Raw genomic sequence first — 17645 nt, 5'->3', positions numbered from 1 at the left:
TAACATTAAAAGGCAGAAAGAAAATTACAAGTTTTCTGTCTGTGCCACTTATAAAACTAAACCGATAATTAATCAAAAAAAATAAATAAATAAAAGAGAGAATCTTGATAATGAAAAGGAGAATGACGAACAAGAAAAATCATCCAGAAGCACTTAATGAGAGGAAAGTAAAGCAAAAATATATTTGAGAAATTTGGGAGAAAATAAAAAGTATTACATTTGGGAATTAATGAATATTCAAGTTCTATTAAAAAAAGAGAGAGAAGAATATAGATGGCAGATGAATGCTTAAATGGTACTTGAAAACACTAATAACTTTTCTCCATTTCCATAGTAATTCCACAGTAATTATGCATTTTTTTTTTTTTTTTCTTTCTTCTTTCTATACGTCAATACATTCAACAAAGTGGGAAAAAATCATTTTGTGACATCATACAATTTTACTTAGCATCTCTAAAAACCCCAAAATAAGCTGGATTATTGGACTTCAGCTGTGACAGATGAAATCATATTTGTTTTTGCCTTGCTCCACCCACAGCTTTTGACACAAAAATTATTGTAGCTTTTCTTATTTTGCACATCCCCCCTCCCCAAAGAAGAAGGTGAATCTGTGTCTTATCAACCTTCATATCGATAGTTCTACTCAGAATCTAGATTAGATTAAGGTTATTTTTAGGCGAATTATTTTAATTATTTCATGGTAAATTAATGCCACATAAAAATCTGTGCTCTTTTTTAATAAACGAAAGAATTTTTCAAGACATAGCTATCCATTCATTATCAGTTGTGCATGAGCTTGCATAAATATTTAATTTTGTCAGAATAAGCTGTACACTTGAAACAATAAAAACTTCCATGAGATTTCCTCTGAGGTTTTAAAAAACATATATAACAGTTTGAACAGAAAGCAAAAATTTTTTTTTTTTTAATTGTGAAACTTCATTAGTGAATTATTATATGATTTAAATACTTTCATACAATAAAGTTTAAGGTATTTACTAATTTTAATGAAACTTAATTTATATAATTCAAACAGTTTTCTGAAGTATGAAACATTCAAAATGTATTTCATAAAATTTATTTCCTGCTATTTAGAAATTCAATAAATAGATGTCAAGCAGTGCTATTTATTTTTTCAATTATTTTAGGTACAAAATCTTTCAAAAATATAGCTAAAACTGGATTAAAATATGTTCTTTCAAGAACTCTTAAATTAACAAGCAAAGATTGTTCACTATCCTTTGCTTTATAACACTCACATAAAAACATGAATTGCTTCGATTTTGTCTCTACTACACTCTGTTTTGAGACCTGTTTTGCATTTTCTTCATTTTGTTTTGCAGTGTAGAGAGATATTAAGTGTTCTTTTTCTAACACACGTTTCAAAGAATTGTCAGCAACAAAGTCTATTATGGCAAAGTCTCTACCATGCCAAGTATTTTTTGAAGTTTTACACACAGCACAAAGAATAAGTTCGTGACTAGAATTAAGTTCCTGAAATTGCTTAACATTGAAATTTGGAGGATATTCTAGTAATTTATCCATTGGTTTAAATCTTCTAATTGATTTCTTCTTTTTATTAAATTCTAATTCAGCTCGGAACTGAAGAGCACTTTCCAAACTTTCCTTTTCCTTTAAGTTCATCTGATCTTGTTTCTTCAAAATGTCAAAAATTTCAGTATATTCAACAACACGACAATCAAAGAGAAGCGCATCTTGTAAAATTTTTAACAACATTTGAGATGAATGAATCGGTTCTTCATAATCTAAACTTTGATCAAACACTTTCACATTTCCTAAAATAAATGGTATGGAAAATGAAGCTGTCATTTGTGATACCACATTTATATACTGATACTTTTTTGGTTTGTCAAATAACGCAGGCAAGCCCCAGTTGTCATCTGAAGGATTCAAGAACATTTTTTCTTGAAACATTCTGCAAGCACACATTATTTCTGTAGAAAATCGGTGGCAAGTTTTAAAATCCACAAGATCAGCAACATTATGAGTAAGCAGCATTGGATCTTGCACACATATAGTATTATTCTGAATAGGGGGGAAAAAATCATATATGAGGAAAACGTATTAAAAATAAGCAGAAATAAATTACAAGTGTAGCAAGAAAATGTATGTTCCAAAACATGACTGTTAATGATATTAAATTCATATTGAAAAAAATTACAGATAATATTTGCCATATTAATTGTGTATATATATAGATATATAATGTATGATCTTAAATTCACTTAGTGCGAAATCGAGTTATTCTACTACTTGCGCAATTGCTGCAAAGTAAGTTAATAATAATTTATTTACTAAAGAAATATTGATTATATTATCTCCTAAGATTAATTTTAGTAGACTTATCTTAAAAGAGTGAATCCATAGTTAGTAAGTTCAATTCCGAAAATCGTTTTAAAGTAACTTGAATGTAAATTGTTAAAAATGTTTAACGAGGACTTGAATTAAATAACAAAATTTCAATTGTAAAAAGAAATAAATTAAAAGCAAGTAATCATTGTCATTGATCGGAAATTAGTTGACTTTTCAAGGGGAACAAACCAATAGCCGGGAGACAATTACTCTAGTAATTTATCAATTTTACTGCAAAAATTACTTTTCACTCAAAATTGAATTAGAGAAAATGCTTAATTGGAATGAGTTCTTTGGTGCTCTGCATTGGTTCTTGATCCCTTCAATTCACGGAAATATTTGGCCTAGCTTGAATTGGCAGATTGCATCACCTTATTACTTGAGCAAAGGACAAAACACCTTCGTATTTATTTCTTAATTATAGTTCATTGAACCGGAGTTGGTTTGTTCCCCTTGAAAAGTCAAGTAATTTCCGATCAATGACAATAATTACTTGCTTTTAATTTATTTCTTTTTACAATTGAAATTTTGTTATTTAATTCAAGTCCCTGTTAAACATTTTTAACAATTTACATTCAAGTTACTTTAAAACAATTTTTGGAATTGAACTTACTAACTATGGATTCACTCTTTTAAGATAATTCTACTAAAATTAATCTTAGAAGATAATATAATCAATATTTATATATATATATATATAATGATCTAAAACTTCTGAAAATTTTCAGCTGTAAAAACTGCTTTCACTTCGTCTATTAATAAAGTAACACAGGATGATAAAAAATATACACACATCAGAGTCACAGGTAATATTTGCATATTTAATGCACATATCACAAAAGATATAATATTTATTACTAATACTTATTGTCTTGCATCAAACAAAGGCAACATCAAATCATGTCTTTATAACAAAAGTTTAAAATGCCAGACCTATTATAATGCATATGTGTTCTCTTTTTATCATATTTAAGACCATTTTGTGAAGCTCGTGTACATTCATTAATACTGTTAACTGCCATCCTAATGTTCCTTTCTAGGTCCTCAGTGTATATAAATTATTTGTACAGCTTTTTCTTTTAAGGTACCAAATGGGAAAAAAAGTCTGTGGACAATAAATTAAGTCAAGGGAATGAGGGGCCTTACTCATTCTAAAATGATACAATTGCTGAAACACTGACATAGAAATTATATGGACTCATTGGATGCATGACAAGTGGTACCATCTTCCTAACACTCATGCTCATCGACTTCAGAACTAACATTTATGCTATCGACTTCATGAAGTACAATAAACTGCCTGTGTAATGATATCTTGGTATATTACACTATTCACTGTAACTTCAAATAATGCAAATGATAACAAAATAGTACTTAACAATGAAAGTTCATTACTTTATGGAAAAAGACATACCAGCCAGCAATACAAATAAAACTCTAATGTAAACATCATATGACCGTTATATGACAGGTAATGTGTAATCTCATTGCTTGCAGCTGCAGTGGTAGGGAAATGTAGTAGAGCGTCTTAGCAATACATCATGATCAATCATAGTTGGCTCTGCACAGTCAGAGCAAATAGATCCTGAATCCAGTGAAACTCTATGCAACTGAAATGTCATGACGAAAAATTGCAGGGTTCGATCGAGCAGTGATATGCCATCAAATTTAGTGTGCAACTCTGAAATTCCAGATCAGAGACTATCCACCTGTTGCTGACAAGTCTTTGACCTCAGGAATGAGTGCTTAAAAAGAACACAGGCTTTTTACTTGGCATACAATCTTCAAAGAGAGGATCTGCATGACAAAAAATGGAAAGGTCAGCCGTCCATGACTAAAACAGATGAAAATGTGCACTATACATGAAACCTTTTGAATAATGACTGATGTATGAATGTGTGATTAATCATGCAGGAGCTAAATCTTCCAAAATTGCAAGTGCATGAAATTGTGACATATGAATTGGTATTCAAAAGCATATGCAAAATTGGTATCAAAAGTCATGACTAGCCTCAACAAACATGAGTGATAATGCATCATGAATTGTACAAGTGTTTGACAACAGAACTAAATTTAATGCAACATGTGATCACAGGAGATGAATCATCAGTCTCTGAATATGAGCTTGAGACAAAATGCCAAAATTCCAGATGGCATACACAATAACCACTCTAGCTGTAGAAAGCTCAGATGAGCAAATCGATGATAAAAAAAATGTTCCTCTATTTAAAAGGGGTCATTCACAAAAAGTTTGTGCCTGCATATCAATGCAATATCCCTCTTTGATACGAGGGTTGGGACAAAAATCATGGCAACTATTTTTTTTCTTGTAGATATGTGAACGGATCACAAAACATATATGTGTCATGTGAAAGTTCTGCAGGCATAGTGTGTATGCAGAACAACAGATGGCTCTGTGATAGCTGGCTGTTTGGTAGCAAGGGCTCTGAAATCAGTCAGTTGGTACAATAGCACGGAGGTACGTATCGTACAGTAGCACGGTGGGTAAGAAAGTTTCAGCAAGGACGTGTGTCAACCAGTTATGAGCAACGTTCGGGATGACCGGTGAGTCTGCCATCATCGAGCACCTCATGGATGAAGACAGACGATGGACGTTACTGGAGTTAGAGAGAGCAAGTGGCATCGAGAAACACACCGTCCATAGGATATTGAGTAATGAGCTACAGCTACACAAAATCTCTTCGCTGTGAGTACCGCATGCACTGACGGAAGTTCAAAGGTGGGTGTGCTATGCAATGTGCTCCGACCACTTTGCACGCTGGCAACAGGATGGCGATTAATTCTTTTCAGGAATAATCGCCATCGATGAATTTTGGGCCAGGGCATACAAACCAGAACTGAAATGTCAGTCCGCGGAGTGGCGACATCCTGGATCACCAAGGCAGCAGAAGGTCCGTCAGAATCCTTTCCCAGTCAAATTGATGGTGATCGTCGCATATGACGTCAGGGGTGTCATTGTTTGCCACTTTGTTCCTCATGGCAGAACAGTGACTGCACGGTACTACAGGGACTCATGTCAACTTTATGTGTATTGTGTTATCACTCTTTTGCACGGTGAAGGCCATATTGCCCTGTATACTACCATAATAAATTCATGTGTTACGATATTTCAGTGCTATTTATTGTCCACACATTTAGTTAAGACCTTGTCCTTTCATCTGTATATGTCACATTTTCCAACCGGACTGGTATCTTCAAGAAAAAAAAATAGTTGCCATGACTTTTGCCCCAACCTACATATATGTATCAGAAAATGTCCTGCATTCGATAAATGTTCCAAGATCTTGTAAGCACAATGAAATGACCTTTGTTGATGCTACTTCATGCAGTCATGAAGATGTTTTTGTAGGATAAATAAATAATAATAATTAATTGCTCAAATAATTGTTTTCATAAGGTCTATACAAAGATTCACTTATGAAGGACATTTTGGATTTTTATTCCAGGTGCATTTTGTACTTACAAAATAAATAAACCATCTGAAGAAATCTGTATGGATTACCTCTGGAAAATGATGTACAATTTAAAAACATAGGAGGAAGCTTAACTTCTGAAAGAAAACACTCAGATGAAGCATAATTATTTGATACAAATTATTCATTTAAATACTGCATTTAGAAAGATATGAAATATCTGAAAAATTAAACAGTTGACTGATATAAAACTGAAATTCACTGAGGATTTTTCCCATAATCAGAACAATAATGTCTAGTGGATAAGGTTTAATAAACAATAGCTGTCTTGCTCTGCACTAGGTTTGGAAAAAACTAGTCATTTGTAGTTAACAACAAAAAAGGGGATAAAAAGGCAGTAATCTTTGTAATCAAGCAATTCTGTAAATAACGAAAGTAGGATTATTGTGATTAGATTGTTCAGTTAATAGAAGAAGAAAATTATATTATTATGGTAAATTTTCCTATTTAAAATTAGGCAAAAAGCAATAACTTTTTCCCTTACCCCCTCCTCCTTTATTATTATCAAGTTTTTTTGTAAATTCTGGCATAACAATATGTTACAAATTTTAAAACAGCTTTCATGCTGGAATTAGTGATAAAAAAAAGTCTCATAAAAGAAATTATATACGAATATATTACTATTACTAAAAATTTTTACTGTTTCCTTATTCTCAAAAATTTTATGGGAACTTTTTCTTTTTTAATTCAATACCTTGTTTGTGAAAATTTTCAGTGTCTCTTGAAAATGTTCCATTTCATTTCATACATACCACACATTAAACCCTTATCACATAGGATATTTGTTGCCGGAATAAAAGGTTTGGTGGAACAGTTCTGAGAAATGTTCTTTGGTGAAATAGGGTTACCATCTTCCCTTGGTAAACAGGCTGAAAGCCAAACAAGAATCAGTTATCACTCAGATTGGCAAAAGTGACATTTCCTTTGGCATTTGCTTCTTCTTAGTTTTTTTACTTTCATAAGACCAATACACACATTTATAAATTGTTGTTTTTATAAAATACAGATTTTTATTAAATTATGTTTTTCAAAAGGAAAATAAATGACCTGCTGACTTTATTGAAATTTCAACATTAATGCTCTTAAGAAAAGAACTTTTATTGAAACTTTGCAGAGGGGATAAAAAATATCAGTTTTTAAAAGAATGTGCCATTTACTTATACATTTTGTGATTTACAAACTATAGGCAGATAATATCTAGATTAAAATCCCAAATTATTATTAACACAATTGTTATAATTAACACTTTGAAGAATAAAGTAGCAAATTTACATTTAATATAAAGCTCAAAAGCAAGACCTTTAATATGTGTTTTAATAAACACTGCAATATTTGGTTTTGACTCGAAAAAAATTACTTCAAATTTAATTTCAGATAAATTAATGAAATAAAATACTACATACAGCTTAAAAAGCTGTAATATTAGAAGTAAAATATTCTTGTAATGCTGATATTAGCATTCCACTGCCTTATAATATGTTAATATATAAATTTTCAAAATTTTAAATAAAGTCATTGAATATAAAGATTTTCATATATCAATATTTTCATATCTGATATAAATGAAAAGCTTACTCTGAATTTTTTGCTCCTGTCAGGCATAAAAAATTCTTCCCTTGGTATTGAAGAAGCAGTCCAAGGACAAATAACTCGATCATAATCAAAGTAAAAATAGAAGAAGAAAAATTCTTTCAGTAATTCGTCTGAAAAATATAAACAAAATTGTTACATACATGCCAAAAAAATAATAAATTTTTTTTAATGCAACAATAATTTAATTAATTGTTACATACATGCTAAATAATAATAAAAAAAGTTTTAGAAAAATGCAACAAGAATTTAATTAGATAATTACACTAATCTACAATGCAAACCATTTAAAAAAATATTTTAGCTTTTCTCAGTGTAGTTTTGGATGCTAAATTCAAATATAGAATGAAAAATTGTTCATCATATACCATTTTATCCATAATTATTTTTTATTCATTACAAAGAATCAGTGGCATAGCTAGAGATAGGCAAGATTAGGCAATGCCTAGAGGCCCTTATTTTTGAATTTTTGAAAAGTAAAAATAAATTAATGCATTTGTTGCCGAATCCCTCATTGATATCTTATACGTACAGATTTAATTTAAAATTTTTCAAATAAATTATTTGTTAATTACAAAAAAAATTATACTACCTTATCAAATAATACAAAAGTTAGAAATAAAATGTCACAGTAACCTAACTTGTTTCCTGTTCATTCCAGTGCAGCATAATGAATTATTTTGTTTACATGTATTGGCCTGTCTACAGTATAATAGCACTATCATTAAATGTGCATGCAAAATCTAATCAACACTATCTCAATTTATTTATGATAATTATTTCGTATTTATTTTTATTTATTTATTTATTTTTTGAGCATACAAGGATATTAAAAGCATAGGAAAAATTGCCATCACAAACCAAATAAGCTTATTTTCATTAGATTGCACATTTGATGAAATGGGCAGTCAGAACAGGTAAGTGCTCAGGTCTAACAGTAGTCTGCATACTATAGTTAGTTCTGCCCACTTTTACAAACTACTTTATTAGTTGTTGGTTGGAAAATAAAATTTGAAGGTAAGAAATATTCAAATAAATTATAACAATTGATAAAATACTATATAGAGAGTATTGGATAATGAAAAGCTGAATACCCTGGTTAGACCTAAAAGGAAGAGATTTATTAAACCCAAGATTATTATTTACAACATCTCAGATGTTCTTCTGGAGGATCAAATGATTGAGAAATTAAAGGAAGATTGCTGTTGCAATGGTGAATGCGTACGCCCATTTTTTAGAATTTGTGCTCCAGAAACGAAGATCTCTCATCGAGTGCACCAAATTTCTGGTTCCTGCCAAAAAGATCTTCTGGAGGACCAAAGGATAACTGTTGGGTGGAAGTCATATTCTGCTAAATTGCATCTTTGTCCAAAAAGACGCATAAAGTGTTTAGGGTATGGACATATTAAGAAATATTGTAAGAATGACATTTGTGGAATTTGTTCATTGACACATGTTAAGTCAGAATGTAGATCTGAAACTAAGAAAATAAAAAGTTTGGAACCAACTATTCGGAATACCATAATGCATTTTCTAAGGAATGCTCGGTTTTAATCGAGGAAATACATTTTTTTAAAGGATCATTTGGATCTATAGAAATTTTATTGAATATGATTAAAAGCCTATTATATGCATACTCAGCTGGGAAATTTTATACTTGTGTATTCTTTTCTGCTTCTTAGTGCCAAATTATATTGGATTTTAATTTTGCATATATTTGATTTTATATTTGCCTATACGGTCAAAAGTCGTTAATTCGGACACCCATAATCCGGAATGATCTATAATCCGGACCTCAGCTACAAACTTTCTGCACATGTGTCGCGTTTACACATGCACGTAAGCAGTGGCGTAGCTAGAACTCTTGGGCCCCTGTGCAAAAAAGTTTTCCTGCCCCCCTCCCCAATAAATTTACTGTGCTTAAGAAAAAGGGGAAGAAAGTCTAGATTTGCAGAGATTTTTAAATAAAATCCAGTAGGTTTTACACGCAAGTATATTTCGAGTTTCTATATAAAATCTGCGCCAATCCAAGTATTTTTTTTTCTCTTAATTTAGCAAGCTAGTAAATAACTGGTTATGTTATAAACTGACAGACAACATGATAGATAAAGGTACAAAAAAGAAATTACACTAATATATAGCTCTCTGGGATCAACTGAGCTTACGAACATGACTTTACACAAGTCATAAATAAGAACGAGCAGTAATAACAAGTCATAAATAAGAACTTTTGTAATGTAAATGATACATAATTTTTGTAATGTAAATGATACATTTGTTAAATAAAACATATTTATCATAAATTTCATAAAGAAAGCTATTTGAACATACAATTTTTGTAGAAAATATGTATGGTAAAGTTTTCCCCCCTTTCTTTTAAGAAAACTTTTTGGTAGACTAAATTACTCGAACACATGATTTTTATTCGTGTTTTAAGTTTAAATATGTAAATGTAGTTCAGCAGGACATTCATGGGCCCCCTAAGCTTTCGGGCCCCTAAGCGACTGCATTCCTTGCATACCCTTATTTATGCCACTGCGTGTAAGACCATTACGGCTGCGCATATGCATGTGCATAATACGTTTACACATGCGTGTTTAATGCATAACGGACAGTATAAGCTAAAATTATCTAATTATCTATTTCAGTTAATGTTGCAGATTGCGTTCTTCCTTAATCTTCGAATTGTATCCAGCTTATTATTTTTTGCAGACTGTTAGAGCATTTTATAAAAGTAAGCTTGAACTTTCAATTATGTCAAATAGAATTTCCGATGCTGGAGCTCCCAAAAGATCTACAAAGCGAAAGCATGTTTCGATGTCCATCAAAGAAAAAGTGGAATTGCTGCAAAAAAAATGGATAAAGGCATATCCTTTGTTTCTCTAAACATTTCGAAATCTGTTTATCAATTTCACGCTGCTCTGCGGCGGGAGGTGGGGGAAACGCTGTGGCGCGCAATGAATTGGAAGTTGATCTGTCAGCACTATCCTTATCTTCAGGGCAGATGTTTTTATTTTATTTGGCTTATAATTCCTTACTAAATGTAGTATTTCATCTCGATGTACTCCATCTTTGATATGATTTAAATCAAATTTCTCGTGCTTATAAATATCACAAGTACACATCAAATAGTTTTCTGGTTGCAATTTTCTAATTTCGACTATGTATAATGTATGCTTTACGCATGCGTGCGTTAAAAGAAATGTTTAATAAAATAAACAAATAAATATTAAGCTTTTTTTTTCTAAATTTTGATACCCTTTAGATCATAATTGTTCTTTATTTCATAAATTACGGTTTCATATTTTTAATTTTATATTTTCTGCATGCCATCTTACCAGATTTAAACTGATGATCTATAATTCGGAAAAATCGATAATCCGGAATCGCCGAAGTCCCGACGAGTCCGGATTAATGACTTTTGACTGTATTAGATTTTATATATATTGCTGCTTATATCTTTCTTTTAATTTTGGAAATGAAGATTTTAAACATTAACTTAAATCATTGTAATGCTGCAGCATGCCGGCTTTCTGCGGTTGAGAATATTGGGGGTGAGGTACCTGATATTATTGTGCTGCAAGAGCCATACAGTCAAAAGTCGTTAATCCGGACAACCATAATCCAGAATGATCTATAATCCGGACCTGAAAGGTACAAACTTTTTGCGCATGCGCATAGGCATTTACACATGCACGTAATACTTTTACGTATGCTCATATGCGTGTGCACATAATACATTTATGCATATATATGTTTAATGTATAACGGACGGTATTAGCTAAGCTAAAATTATCCAATTATCTATTTCAGTCAATGTTGCAGATTGCGTTGTTCCTTAATCTTCGAATTGGATCTGGCTTATTATTTTTTGCAAACTGTTAGAGAAATTTTGTAAAAGTAAGCTTGAACTTTCGATTACGTCAAATAGAATTTCCGATGCTGGAGCTGCCAAAGGATCTACAAAGCAAAAGTATGTTTCGATGTCCATCAAACAAAAAGTGGAATTGCTGCAAAAAATGGATAAAGGCATATCCTTTGTTTCTCTAACCATTCCGAAATCTGTTTATCAATTTCACGCTGCTCTGCCGTGGGGGGGGGGTGAGAACGTCGGGGCGCGCAATTAACTGGAAGTTGATTTGTCAGCACTATCCTTGTCTTCAGGGCAGATGTTTTTTATTTTATTCAGCTTGTAATTCCTTGCTAAATGTAGTATTTCATCTCGATGTACTCTGTCTTTGATATGATTTAAATCAAATTCCTCATCATTATAAATATCACGAGTACACATCAAATAGTTTTCTGGTTGCAATTTTCTAATTTCAACTATGCGTAATGTATGCTTTACACATGCGTGCATTGAAAGAAATGTTTGATAAAGTAAACAAATATATATTAAGCCTTTTTTTATAAATTTTGATACCCTTTAGATCGTAATTGCTCTTTATTTCATAAATTACGTTTCATATTTTTAATTTTATAATTTCTGCATGCCATCTTACTGATTTAAAATGATGATCCAGAAAAATCGATAATCCGGAATCACCAAAGTCCCAACGAGTCCGGATTAAAGACTTTTGACTGTATTATGTTAAAGATGGAATTGCTTATATTAAAAAAGAATGGAGAGTAATTAATGATAAAATGGGAAGAGCTGCAATTGTAGTGTGCAATTCTGAATTTGATATTCGAGTGGATGCTGTTGGGGATACTATAGTGGCAATATCTGTATTTTTGGGGAAAAAAAAATGTTTGGTATCATCTCAGTTTATTTTTCGCCTGCTGAGGACTTGAATGCCGATTTATTTAGATTGGAAGAGATTTTAAATATCTATGATGATGAAAGTGATTATATTATTATAGATAATTTTAATTCAAAACATTTTAGGTGGGGAGCACCTGTTGTAGATACAAAGAGAGTTTTAACCAATGATTTTATTGCACAAAAGGGTTTGATTTTGCAAATGACTCAGATTCTAGACCTACATTTTTTTCCTCAGTGGGAGAAGGTTGGACGGATCTAGTCTTGGGTTAGCCAAGACTTAATACTCAGGAAGTTAATATGGATATTTTGGATGAGGATTGTCTTAGTGACCACAGATATATATGGATCGAAACAGGACTGGGGTTGAAAGTGATAAGAAATTTATAACTACTAATATTAATAGTATTAGCGATTTAGTCAAAATATGAAAAAGGATTATTAGAAATGGAAAATGAGATACTGATATCTAAGAATGAAGATGAACTGAATAAAGTGGTTTCACATATTGAGAATCATATTATAACACAAATATGGAAAAAGCTGAGTGTGCGAAAGAAAGAGAGGGAGGAAAGAACTCCCTGATGGAATTCGGAACTGGATAAAATAAGAAGACAAGTAAGAGCGGCACGTAAAAGGACACAAATAGAAGGATTGAGAGATTGCACGAAAAATCGAATATAAAAGATACCTAGCAAATTATAAAAAACTTATCAAGCGTACAAGGAAAGAATATAAAAATTATCTATTTATGAGAGATGTGAATTATTATGATGGATTCTTTAGAGCTGCCACTGCTAAAATGAAAAAGAAAATGATTATTGAGAGAGATAGCGAAGTCCTGGTGGCATCTATTGAGAATAATTACAAACAAATTATCGAAGATACTTTATACCTTAAGGATTATAATGAGGATATAAATGAAGAAGAAATTATTATGGAGGAGGATAAAGAGGAGAAAGACTTTGCTTGTAATAAAATTCTGACTGCGATGAAAAGTCTACAGATAAAGCCTACTCCTGGGTTGGATGGGATCGAGGCCATATTGTTGAAGATATTGTTTGAGGATTGCCCTTCCTTTTTTATAGTGTTATAAAATAGATGCTTGAAATTGGGGATATTTCCAGATGTATGGGAAATTGGAAAATTAATCTTGATTCCAAAGGATAAAGGAGGATTTCGTTCTGAAAACATTTGCAAAGATTTATGATAAACTTTTAGTTAATAGACTGCAATATATTTTAAATAAGAATAATATTATTTCTGAAAGGCAATTTGGTTTGAGAAAGGGAAGGTCAACCGAATTGGCTCTTTATGAGTCATATCTGGCATTAGAGATAAAAGAAAGACTAAGCATGTGGCTGTGGTGTCATTTGACGCCAGGGGTGCCTTCGATTATGTACAGTGGCTTTCCCTGACGCGACACTTGAAGAATATTGGAATTACTAAGAATATGTTTAATTATAAGAAGTTACTTTAAAAGGTGAAAGATGATTTTTAAGGGCCCATCTGATAATCTGAACCTGGTTTTTGACATTTACAAAGGATGCCCCCAAGGCTCTTGTAGTGCTCCTCTGTTATGGGGCCTCATTGTTAATGACTTACTGCAGAAAATCAATATTTTGAACTGTGAGATTCTCTGTTATGCCGATGATATATTGGTTATGGTGGAGGGATACTCCCTTGAAAAAATGGTGAAGGTATTTAAAAAAGTAGAAAATGAATTGAAAGAATGGAGTGACAGAGAGAAAATATATATTAATAATGAAAATACTTGTGGACTTTTGAGAAAAACTATACCCCCATAATTGAAATTTAAGGGTAATCGCATCAAATTTGTGAAAATATGAAATATCTAGGAATTATTATTGATAGCAAATTGAGTTTTGAGGAACATTTTAAGTATATACACAGTCTGTTCGCACATTTTTTAGACGATTTTGGTAAGCGGTAATAAAAAATCTTTTGCTGCAAAAGAAGTAATTGCAATTGCACTATTTTTTTAAAAGTCAAAATTATCGTCTGTGGCCTGAAGGTTTTGTTTTTATTCAAAATGGTGAATTTAACAAAGCAGTGGTTCGAAGGCTACATTTACGCTCTTTCCGAAGAGAAATATGCATACTCCATTATCCAAAAACGATGCGAGAGTCATGGTTTTGTTATATCTAAAGCGTCGATAGGTAATATCATCAACAAGAAAGGAAAAAAAGTCAAATTGGAGCCTCAAGTGGGACAAAAATTTCAAACAAGTATCCAAGGGAAAATGGACATCTTCGACTATTGCAAAGTTACGTTATTTAATGTTTAAAGAAAATCCCCCTAGTCAAAGGACAGTTTCAAAATCATTAAAATGCTCGATGTCCACTGTAAACAAAATGATAAACGTTGATTTAAATCTTAAGAAAGTGAAAAAACGCAGTGCACATCGTCTTCTTCCAAAGCATATGGCTCAACGCAGGACACGCTGCAGAATTCTATATGAGAAACACTTATCCAAAGAAAAATGGAAAACAATTGTCTCAATAGATGAAGCATGGGTGTATTTAAATGATTGTAACAAAAAAAGAGCCATTTATTATCATAAAAGGGGAGAAAAAAATTTAAGTACATGGTTCAAAGAACTGAAAGAAAGTTTTTCTAAGGTATTCATGATTGTTGCTGGTTTTTCTTATATTGGCAAGTTAAAAATAAAGAGAGTGCAAAAAAATGTCAAGATTAACTCCAAATACTATCAGGAACATATTTTATCGCCAATTTTTCTGAATGAAATACCATCGCTTTACCCACAGTGCCATCAATCTGTGAGACTCCATCAGGACTAAGCTAGCAGTCACACATTAAAATCCACTGTAAATTTCCTAACAGAAATGGAACAAAAAACTGGTATCAAGGCCATACCCTTCACTGATATCCCTACTAAATCTCCTGATGTGTCACCTATGGATTTTTGTGCTTTCGGACTTTTAAAAACTGCATTATCCAAACGTTGTCCCAAAACCCTAACAGGACTCTGGAAAGCTGTTTGGGAGGAATGGCATAGAATATCTCTTCTACCACTTCAAAAGGCATTATTATCCTGGAAATTGCAGTGTCGAAAGATAGTTCAGAATAAAGGATGTCAAATAGAACATTTAAAACACAAGAATTTTATGTAATTTAGTTTTGTGAATACAATATACATCGTCTAAAAAATGTGTGAACAGCCTTTGTACACAGAATCACAGACAATGTCAGAATAAAACTTAAACCAATAAATTCAGTTTTTCAAGCAGAACTACGAGTATATGCACTGACAGAGGCTTTGAATTGGATTAACAAAAAATTAACAGTTCGATGTTTTATAAATATTTATACTGATGCCCTATCTGCTCTTCAGGCACTCGCCCAACCAGATCATAAAAATCGACTAATTAATGAAATAAAAGACTTGTTTAAAAAAGCTGAAAAAAACATATTGTTAAATTACACTTCATGAAAGCACACAGTGGAATTGTCGGAAATGAAAGAGCAGACATCCTTGCTAAAAGGGTGGCACTTTGGGATGGGACCGATAATTTTGATATCCAAGATTAAAGAAAAAAGACCACTGCTGAAATGGAAAACTGGATTTATACACAATGGAATTTTTGCTGAGAGTTGTCTAATAAGAAAAAAGAGTTAATGAAAAATATAAATTTAAACAAGAAAATGAACATTATAAATAATGTTGATATAAATCAGGTACTGACAAATCACGGGCGTTTCCCAGCTTATTTTAATCAGTTCCATCTACAGAATAATGATAAATGCTTAATTTGTGATAAGTTTGGGGATGCCAGGCACTTCGTCGATGAATGCACGTTTACCCGGAGTGCAAGAGAGACATATAGAAAGAATTTTTAGGAAGATTTTAAAAGGAACTATTCAAATTTGAAAGATTTTGCAGAGACAACAATGAAGATCATAAATACGAACAAAGATAGAGTTGGAATTCGGCACTGAGACTGAGATTTTGGACTTTCTTTCCCCCCCCCTCATATTTTTTTTTTTTCTCTGGCCAGTCCCATTTTTTGATCATACAGCCGGCTTGTGCCAGCTAGGAGGATTGGGGCTGTGCCCTTATAATAATAATAATAATAATAATAATAATAATAATAATAATAATAATAATAATATATCATTAGTTAAAACAAATAAGAAGAAACAAGAAAGAGTAGAGCCCAGGAACAAAAAAGAAAAGAAAATACAGGGAGAAAAAAGAAAAAAGCTCCCCAAACCAGACAATTTTTTTATTAAAACATCATATCTAGAAAAGGATTTTTCAACAGATATTGTCTCTGCTAGTAGGGATGAACAGCATGAACAAAAAACTAAATTTTCGGCTCAAGTTGCCTCTACTAGCGAGACTTTCAAACAAATTTCAGAAAAAAACAGATACGTATACATCAGCAGATAGAGGCCATTACATAGGTAAAAATATCACTGATGATAGCAGAAGATTTCTAATTGATTTTGATGAAAATAAAGAAAAACTACCTGCCCATTTCTAAAGGACACTAAATAAGAAAATAGCATATTAGTGAAGCATATGCATCTGTGATGAAGTATGGACAGTTATGACATTAGTTGTGTTACTCTAAATTAATATATGCTGCATACTGCAAACCTTGGTTGTTTTCTAACTCTGGCAGTAACTGGCATTCAGATATTAGAGATTGGAAAACTTGAATGGTTAGAATTAAATTCCCTAAACCAAAAATAGTCAAGGACAAAGTCTTCAGCAACAGAGTTGTAGAAAATAAATCTTATGCTAAGGCTCTCTCAGCTGGAATCTATCAAGAACAACTCACTGAGGCTAAAAAAGTCTTCGCTGCTCTGGCGGAATTGGTGACCGTCATCAAAAGCGCAGACTTCCAACTTACTCAACAGGTCAAACAGTTATCGCAAATAAATCAAGAGAACATTCCCTCCAAATCTTCTAACAATGAGGAAAAATAGGAATTTAAAAGCGCCTTTAAACGTGATGATATGGAATGCTTGTAGCATTCATGGAAAATTATTGGAACTCACCGATTTTATTCAAAACAATGATGTTGACATTGCTATGGTAACAGAGACACATGCAAATCCTGGTATTAGTATTAACATAATGGATTTCAGATGCTATCGCACAGATAGACTCAGTCACCGTGGTGGGGGGTAGCGATATACGTAAAGAACTCTATCCAATCATGCATGATTAAGCAGTACAGAAATAATGGACAAGAGTATGTCACTGTCTCCGTGTTTCTTCAAGGTTATGGAAACACTTATTTCACAGCCTTCTATAACCCACCCAGATACCCTTTAGAAGCTGAATTATTAAAGGACATCTTATTCACAAATCTTCCTGTTATATTAGCAGGTGATTTTAATGCGAAACATGAGGAATGGAACTGTCGTAAAAC

The 17645-nt window shown here is 32.1% G+C and overlaps 1 protein-coding gene across 4 annotated transcripts in view; it reads right to left on the bottom strand.

Moving 5' to 3' along the window:
- Positions 1-1062: 1062 nt before the first annotated feature.
- Positions 1063-17645, bottom strand: part of LOC118184012 (uncharacterized) — a 62839-nt gene continuing 46256 nt past the window's right edge. For all 4 annotated transcript variants that reach the window (XM_085811251.1, XM_085811250.1, XM_085811252.1 and 1 more), the window contains 2 exons: positions 7443-7570; positions 1063-2046 (listed from right to left, as the gene is read on the bottom strand). In XM_085811251.1, coding sequence (XP_085667377.1) covers positions 1114-2046; positions 7443-7570 — 1061 coding nt within the window. In that variant the 3' untranslated portion in view covers positions 1063-1113. The remainder of the gene's footprint in view (positions 2047-7442; positions 7571-17645) is intronic.

The sequence above is a fragment of the Stegodyphus dumicola genome, chromosome 2 (assembly GCF_044657685.1).
Source record: "Stegodyphus dumicola isolate Sdum_Otavi_A_Nest chromosome 2, ASM4465768v1".
NCBI lineage: Eukaryota > Metazoa > Arthropoda > Arachnida > Araneae > Eresidae > Stegodyphus > Stegodyphus dumicola.
This window is presented reverse-complemented; position numbering and strand designations above follow the sequence as displayed.